Source organism: Tupaia chinensis, unplaced genomic scaffold (genome assembly GCF_000334495.1).
Source record: "Tupaia chinensis unplaced genomic scaffold, TupChi_1.0 Scaffold000333_1, whole genome shotgun sequence".
Classification (NCBI taxonomy): Eukaryota; Metazoa; Chordata; class Mammalia; order Scandentia; family Tupaiidae; genus Tupaia; species Tupaia belangeri.
The window spans coordinates 1,940,084-1,948,874 of record NW_006159827.1 but is presented as its reverse complement, the minus strand read 5'-3'; the positions used below and the strand labels follow the sequence as shown (position 1 = coordinate 1,948,874).

Below are 8,791 nucleotides of genomic sequence, written 5' to 3'. Positions count from 1 at the left end.
GCCCCCCCCCCCCCCCCCCCCCCCCCCCCCCCCCGTTTCTCTCTGGTCAAATTAAAATAAATGAATGAATAAATAAAATTAAATAAATAATTCTTTAAGAATAAAGAAATTAAAAATGCAAAATATAGGTACTGGCTGCTTTAAAATCATTGTACTTTATATATATGTATTTATTGATGGATTCTGTTCACCAAAAGCTTTTTGAAAAATTTGTATCATTTTCTTTTCTCTCCAGGTTCATTGTCTGAGATCAGTTGATAACTTATTTGTGGTGGTTCAGGAGTTCAAAGATTACCAATTCAAAAAAACAAAGGTGAGCCACCCCAAGCATTGTGGCTGATTTTCAGCCGTCTTCTCTGAAGAAATTTGCACTTTTTACATTTGTCTGTCACTTGGCATTACTCTTGTTTTATAATAGAGGATACAAGAAGGCTTTTACAATAAAATCTAGAGTTTTTTTTCTGGCAGTCCACCCCAAAAGTTGTTTTTATAAATCAATATTGGTGTGGCCGGCAGGTGGCATGGTGATTAAGGTGCTGGATTCCCAAATGGCCTATTGTAGTTTGAGTCCTGGACCTGGAGGCTTAAAAATCATGTTGGTGTAAGCCAAATAATAATGTGATTGAATGTATAAAAGAAAATGAAATAATAAAAAAAAAATGTTTGGCATGAGTGCTTGCGTGCCCAAAATCCCGAGGAGAATGGAGGAGACAAGATTGTAGCGTGGCCATCTCATCAGGGCGGGGTGTGATTTCTCATTTTCTCTGTCTCCATGTCTATCTTTGTCTCTCTCTGGCACTTGCCCTGTGACAGAAACCAATAAAAAAGAAAATAAAAATTAGTATTGGAAGTTCAGCAGATCGTGTGGTAGTTAAAGTGCTAGATCCCACATACCTGACTCCATAGTTGGAGTCCTGGACCCGGCAGCTTGAGAAACACACCAGATGCGTGTGCGTACATGCCCAAAATCCCACAAGGAGAACGGAGGAGAAGGGATGCAGTGTTGCCATCCCCACTAGAGGGTGATTTCTCTCTCTCTCTCTTTCTCTCTCTCTCGGAGCACACATACCCTATAGCAAAAACCTTAAAAAGAAAGTAAACAGTATTAGAAGGGCAGCAGATGACATGTACATTGAGGCACTGGATCCCATATGGCTGCCTGCACAATTTGAGTCCTGGACCTGGCAGCTTGAAAATAACTTTGATCGCATGTCTGTGCATGCCCAAATCCTGTGACAAGAATGGAGAGGAAAGTGGGGGACCAGCAGATGGCGTTATGGCTACATTACTGGGCTCCCATGTAGCTGACCATAGTTTGAGTCCTGGACCCAGTGGCTTAAACTCACGCCAGGCATGCATGCGTGTGTGCCCAAGATCCCAACAAGAGAATGGAGAAGAAGGGATTGTGGCGTGGCCATCCTCCCTGGGGGGCGATTTCTCGCTTTCTGTCTCTGTCTTTCTGGCAAGCACATGCACCCTATAGCAAAAAATCTCTCCAAAAAAAAAGAGAGAGAGAGAGAGAATGGAGAGGAAGGGATTGTGGCATGGCCATCCTCCTTGGGGGGGATGATTTCTCACTTTCTCTCTGTGTTTTTCTGTACCTCTGGCAAGCGCAGGTACCTTATAGCAAACTAAAAAAAAAAAAAAAATCAATATTGGAGGGCTAGCTCATGGCCTAGTGGTTAAGGAAGCTGGTGCTCACGAGGCTGACCACCATTTGGATCCCAGTTCTGAGTGCATGAAAGCATGCTGGCTGTATGTGCGTGCGTGCCCCGAATCTCAATAAATGGAGAAATGGAAAAGGGATTGTGGCATGACCATGCCCTGTTGGGGGTAAGGGATGCTTTCTCTCCTCTTTCTGTGTCTGGAGAGTACACGTGCTCTCTAGCAATTAAAAGAACACAAAACAAAACAAAAAGCAGTATTGGAAAACATCAACATTCATGAGAAACAAAGCCAATTGTTTGATTTTTATACAAAAGATCTTATCTTTTTTTTTTTTTTTTTTTTTTTTTAGAGGGTTTTTTTTTTTTTTTTTTTTTTTTTTTTGAGAGGTTTTTGCTACAGGGTGTGTGTGCTTGCCAGAAAATGAAAGACAGAGAGACAGAAAGCGAGAAATCACTCCCCAGGGGGGATGGCCACACCACAGTTCCTTCTCCTTCATTTCGGGATCTTGGGCACGTACACACACACACTCGGCGTGAGTTTAAGCTACCGCGTTCGGGACTAGAACCGTGGTCGACTCCATGGGAGTGCAGCGACATAGCCATTACACTAACGGCTGGTCCCAGATTTTTATTCAAAAGATCTAAAGCTTAGATTAGCTTTGCTAAAACGCGTATGGTTCCAAAATAGAATTGTTCCCTGAACGTGAACCAAAGAACAAGTGACTGTGTCATCTACAAATAACACTTCCTTACCAATCTGAGTTTGCTCTACTTTTTCCTCTAACTTCATTTTTTTGAAATAAAGCCAAAGTAATATTTAAATACTCCTTCAGTTGTTAGGACAACAGCTTTGTCTCCAACGTGCATTTAGCGTCTGAGTCCTAAATATTCAGCTATTGCCCAAGCTGAATGTTGAAAATAGCTTGCAGTATGGCTTTAGGTTTCTTCAGCACTGCATTTTGGTCAAGTTTCCAGAGTCAATTTTTTTTTTAAGAATTATTTTATTTATTGTAATTTTTAAATTCGCTATAAGGCACATGCAGTAAAGTGAGAAAGCAAACTGCCAGGTCAGACTCAGACCGCAGTCAGCCATGTGGGAATCCAGCACTTGAATCACTATGCCACCTATTGGCTCCAGAAATAATTGTTTTTAAAACACCTCTGATATACTGCCTAATTCCGTAATTGTTATTTATTGGCAGCAGGTTGATTTCTAGAACATTCAAAAACCAATAAAAGCGATATGAACCAACAGCCTAGAAAAACTAAAATCAGACTAAAAATTTAGACTATATATAGATAAGATTTTGCTAACTAAAGATACAACCTTCAACACTAGGATTACAACCCTTAAGATTTCTGATAGTCATTACCAACTGAATCATATCCATGGGACAAATACCAGGCAGTCTATTAAGTTTTACTAAATATTTTGAAAGTTTAGTAGCCAATTCTGTGTATCAGTAAATGCTAGCAGGCATTTTTAAAAAAACAGTTCCTATTGGGACCAGCAGATGGTGTAATGGTTACATTGCTGGACTTCCAGGTTGTCAACCACAGTTCAAGAGCTGGACCCGGTGGCTTAAAACTCATGCCAGGCAGGTGTGCGTATGTGCCCAGAGTCTCAAGAGGAAAATACAGAGGGAGGGATTGTGGCATAGCCATCCTCCTATGGGGTGAGTTCTTACTTTCTTGCTCTCTGTCTCTGTCTCTCCGGCAAGGGCATGTGCCTTACAGCAAAAATCTCTCTTCAAACAAACAAACAAACAGAACCTGTTTTTTTATCTTCTTGATTCTATATTTTTTTGGGGGGTGGGGTAGGGGAGGTTTTTGCTATAGGGCTTGTGTGCTTGCCAGAAAGACAGAGACAAAAAGCAAGAAATCACCTCCCAGGGGAGATGGCTTCACCACAATCCCTTCTCCATTCTCCTCTCAGGATCTTGTTCACGCATGCACACGCACCCGGCATGAGTTTAATCTACAGGGTCTGGGACTCGAACTGTGGTTGACTACATGGGAGTCCAGCAACATAGCCATTACACCAATTGTTGGTCCCAGCCTTCTTGATTCTATCTTACTAGGGAATTATTCATTTTTCTTTATCTTCTTACATTTTTGTCATCTAAAGTTTGTATTATTTGGGATGATTTGTATCTCTAATTAGGATGAATTTAATTATTATGAAATGATTGTACATGAACTAACTTTTCAGATTTGCCTTATATATAAGCAACTACAGAAGAGTTTCCTGGTGGACGTTTCAAAAAAAGAGCAGCTAAGATTAAGACAGATTTTCATGGGCTGGCCCCATGACCTAGTGATTAAAGGAGCTAGATCCCATATGGCTGACTACAGAGTTCAAATCTTAGCTTTGGTGGTTCGCAAAACACTCTGGGTGCATGTGCATGCATATTCAAAATCCCGACAGATGGAGAAAGAGAGGAGAATGTGGTTTGTTTTCTTCTTTTATCTGCCTCTGTCACACTGGTGAGTGCATATGCCCTCTGACAATTAAAAATAATTAAAAGAATGAAATGATATTGTGGACAGTGTTTGTTCTCTACTGCTGTTAAATGTTGCCATGGGAAACTCACAGGCCATTCTGATGTTTTTTCCCTTGCCCTCATATGTTGCTGTCTTAATAGTCTACTTGATGACCAGGTGATTTTTTAAATTCTTTTCTTTTAAAAGAATTATTTATTTTATTTCATTTGTTAGGATTATTTATTTTTAAATTTGACCAGAGAGAGACAGAGAGAAAGAGAAAGGGAGAGTGAGAAAGCAAAGCTGCAAGGTCCAGGACTTGAACCACGGTCAGCCATGAGGGAGTTCAGCAACTTAACCACCACGTCACCTGCTAGCCCCCAGATGATTTTTTTTCAATCTTTGAAGTTTAGTAAGTTTATGAGAATATGTGTCATTGTGATAATTCCTTGATAGGATATCAGTATACTTAATGCTTCTGGAAAGATCTCTTCATTTACTTGAAAAACAATATTTTTTATTTCATCCTTTTAAGCCCCTTCTTTAGAGAAACCAGTTATATACATTTATAGGCTCTTTTTTGACAACATCTTTCATAGTTAACACTTTCTCTCCAATTCTTTATTTTTAGATTTTGCCCATTTTCATCTGATTTGCTTTGCTTTGCTTCATGTCCTTGACTATGTTTTCAATAACGTCTTTTCTTTATTTTTTAAAAAAAGAATTATTTTCTTTATCTTTATTTGTTTAGTTTAGTTTGACCAGAGAGAGGCAGCATAAAAGAGGGGGGTATGAAGGGTAGTGAGAAAGCAAGCTGCCAGGTCCAGGACTTGAACTGCAGTCACCCATGTGGGAGTCCAACATCCTTCACCATCATGCCACCTGCCGGCCCCAGTAACATCTTTTCTATATGCTGTTTTTTTGGTTTTTGTTTTTTCTTGAAAGGAAAGCTTTGGATTTTCTTTTTTCTTTTATTTATTTTTTTAATGTATTTTTTAGTTTGACCAGAGAAGGACTGGGGTTGTGGGGGTAAGGAGGCGGAGGCAGAGAGTGAGAAAGCAACCTGCCAGGTCCGGGACTCTAACCACGGTTGGCCATGTGGGAGTCCAACGTCCTTAACCACCATGCCACCTGCTGGCTCCCTATATGCTATTTTCAACATAGTCTTTTCAAAATGGTCTGCAATCTTTTAGTTTATTTTTAGTTCCCCTTTTTCTTGAACACTAGAGGCTTCTGCTCCATCTCCTTTGGGTGACTAACTTTATCGTTGTGCTTTTATCAATATACCTCTGCTTTGTGCTCTTACTTTCCAAAGCATTTCCTTATTACATTTTTCGATGACATGTTACTGTGTTTGATTGGTTTTTAACTGATCTGTGGCAGTTTTTCTGGTCTCTGTTTTTGTCTCCTATTTGTTTTTCAGTCCATGTTTCCTCCTTTTTCCTTTTATTATGTTCAATACAAGTCATGTGCTGATAAATTTTGATAACTGCCTATCTTTGAAAGAGGGTGTATCCCTTGGACTTGCTTTTTATAAGAGCTTCATGGTGAGAGAAGCCAGAAAGATATTCCAGGCCAGCGGAAATCTCCCTGGTCTGACAAAGGGTGGGGTGAATGAGTTGTTGTTCTTTTTTTTTCTTTATATAGCTTTATTGAGTTACAGTTTCCATGCCATTGAATGAGTTCTATTATCTTCTCCCTTGGCTTAAGGGTCCAGCAGCTGCAGGGCTATTCACAATGCCGAGTATCTCTTCCCCCAACCCTACCTCAGAAACAGACTGTTTCCAGCAAATAGAGCCAGGAGATTTCCTTGTTCAGCCTCCATCTCCCTTCCCTGTTGCTGCTTGGTTCGAAGGTCAAGGGAAGCTCTTTACATCAGTCTGTGTACTGCTTCTCTGCTGTTCCAAATAAACTTTATTTGCTACCTGTTTTGCAGACTGGGCTTTGCCCCTTGTCTGAGATCTTTGGGCATCTTCCCCCCTGCATGTCTTCCTGCTCCTCTGACCTTCACAGCACTTGGAGATTATGTTATAGTTCAAGGTTGACAGCTATTGTGCTGATTCAGTTAAGATAGAATTGTATTTCTGCCTTTTTTTTTTTTTAAACATTTATGTATTTATTTACTTATTTGCCATGATCTTCAAGCCACCTGGTCCAAGATTCAAACTACTGTCAGCCATGTGGGAATCCAGCACTTTCCTCACCATGCCACCTGCTGGCCCCTGTTGTTACTTTCTTTTGGAATAATTCCTGAAGAAAGAAAAGTATGCTTTGCCAGCGTTATTGTGCAATCTTATTCCTTCCAGTCCTCTAGAGGCCTTTCATAGGACAGTTATTTGTAAACAGAGTTATCTTTTTACTTTCAGTTTTGGTAACACATATTTGTCTGTACCAGTGCTGTGCAGTAGAACTTACTATGGAAATGTGTGTCTACATGTCCATCATAGTAGCCACTAGCTGTTTTGTTTGTGTGTTTATTTAAGAACTTTTTTTTTTTTTTTTTTTTTTTAGAGAGATTTTTGCCATAGGTCATATGTGCTCACCAGAGAGACAGAGAGATAGAGAGAAAGAAAAAGAGAAATCACCCCTCCTCCTCAGAGGGGATGGCCATCCCCGCAGTGGTCAGTGCAGATAAGGTTCTTTCCACCCTGCAGTTACCTTCTGGAAAGAGCCTTGATGGTAAACTATACCTAAACATAGTAACATTGGGTAATACTAAACATCATAAAGAAAATAAACAATTGGGGCCAGCCATAGTTCAAGTCTTAGACCTGGTGGCTTGCTCTTTCTCTGTCTCTCTCCAGTCAAATTGAAGAATACATAATAGCAAATAAAATTAAATGAGTAATTCTTTTTTAAAAAAGAAAATCAACAATGACTTGATAGGACTATTTTGAGTAGGCCTTTCAGAGGATATGCCTTTTAAATTTCTACTAAGTAATGAGAAAATAGCCAGCAGTGTAGAGACCCTGTGAAGTAAACAAATACCTCACAAACAGAGCTAGGAAGTGAGGGGGAGAATGGTCCTGAAATGGCATAAGAGAAACAGGCAGAAAAAAAATTTAAAAAGGGACCAGGAGATGGCATATGGTTATATTGCTGGACTCCCACGTAATCGACCATAGTTTGAGTCCAGACCCAGTACCCTAAAACTCACGCTGGGTGTGTGTGCCTGCATATCCAAGATCCTGAGAGGAGAATGGAGGAGAAGGGATTATGGCATGGCCATCCCCCCTGGGAGGGGGTGATTTCTCATTTCTGTTTCTCTTCTCTGTCCGTTGAACGCACATGCCCTACAATAAAATACCTCTCTTTAAAAAAAAAAAAAAGAAAGAAACAGGAAGGAGTTTCATTATATTGGGCTTTTAAAGGAATTTAGTTTTTGCCATGTACCACTGTAGGCTTTAAGCTTTAAGCAAGGGAGGCATATCACTAAATTTACTTCTTAAAGAGGTGACACTTGGGCCAGCAGTGTCTAATAGTTAAAAGAACCAAATTCCATATGACCAGCTCCAGTTCAAATCTAGGCTCTGATGGCATGGAAGATGTATTAGGCATGTATTCCCACATGTCCCAAATTCCAGCAGGATGGAGAAATGGAGAAGAGATTGTAGCATGATTATGCCCCTTTAGAGTGTGCTTTCTCTGTCTCTCTCTCTGGCAAGCACAAATACTCTCTGGCTCTAAAAATAAAAAAAGATGCTCCTTGGTTAGTTAGAAAATGGATAAACTTTTTAACTAAGGTTTTTTGTCTTGTTTTTAATTTGTTAAAGGGTGCTTATGCTTGCCATAGCAAGATGGAGAGAGAGAGGAAAAGTGAGAAAGCATCCCCCAGTGGGAATGACCACACTGCAATTCCTTCTCTTCTTGAGATTGTGCGCATACATGCCCAGATTTTTTTTTTTCTCCTTCAGATTTTTGCCATAGGGTGTGTGTGTTCTCTGGAGAGACAAAGAGGTAAAGTGAGCAATCACCTCCCAGGGGAGGTGGCCATGTCATAATCTCTTCTCCATTTTCCTGTTGGGATTTTGGGCATGCTCGCACATGTGCTCAGTGTGAAAGCTGCTGGGTCCTGGTCAAACCATAGTCGGCCAAGCAGGATCCAGTGTGTTTAGCCGTCTCGCCACCTGCTGACCCATTGAAGCCCTACTTCTGACCTACCATTCTGTCTTTCATTAGTCTTCAGTAGCTTAATGTGTATATCTTATCAGTGAGATTTGAATTTCCTTAGTTGAGGGCATTATTTATTCTCTTTTTCTGTACCTGCCTTACCTGCAGTGTAATGATGAGTATATAAGCAAAGTAGGAGTTTATTTACTAGTTAAAGTGGTGAGAAATGAATGGGCTTCTTTCTGTCCTTTACAGGAAGAAGTTTTAAAGGATTTTGAAGACTTGGCTGGAAAACTTCCATGGTCAGACCCTCTAAAAGTATGGAAAATTAATACCAGTTTCAAGAAAAGAAAAACAAAGCGCAAAAAGATTAATCAGAATTCAAATAAAGGGAAGACTGAAAATGGGCAAGGAGACAAACTAGATGAGAGGGATGTTAAAAAAGATTCCACTAACAATGCTTTAGACTCACATATTTTGGACTATTATGAAAACCCAGCCATCAAAGAAGAGGTGTCAACATTAGTAGG

The 8,791-nt window shown here is 40.1% G+C and overlaps 1 protein-coding gene across 5 annotated transcripts in view; it reads left to right on the top strand.

Moving 5' to 3' along the window:
• The window catches only part of THUMPD3 (THUMP domain 3 tRNA guanosine methyltransferase), a 27,793-nt gene that overhangs the window by 4,509 nt on the left and 14,493 nt on the right, over window positions 1-8,791 (top strand). For all 5 annotated transcript variants that reach the window (XM_027773262.1, XM_027773264.1, XM_027773266.1 and 2 more), the window contains 2 exons: window positions 236-313; window positions 8,517-8,782. In XM_027773262.1, coding sequence (XP_027629063.1) covers window positions 236-313; window positions 8,517-8,782 — 344 coding nt within the window. The remainder of the gene's footprint in view (window positions 1-235; window positions 314-8,516; window positions 8,783-8,791) is intronic.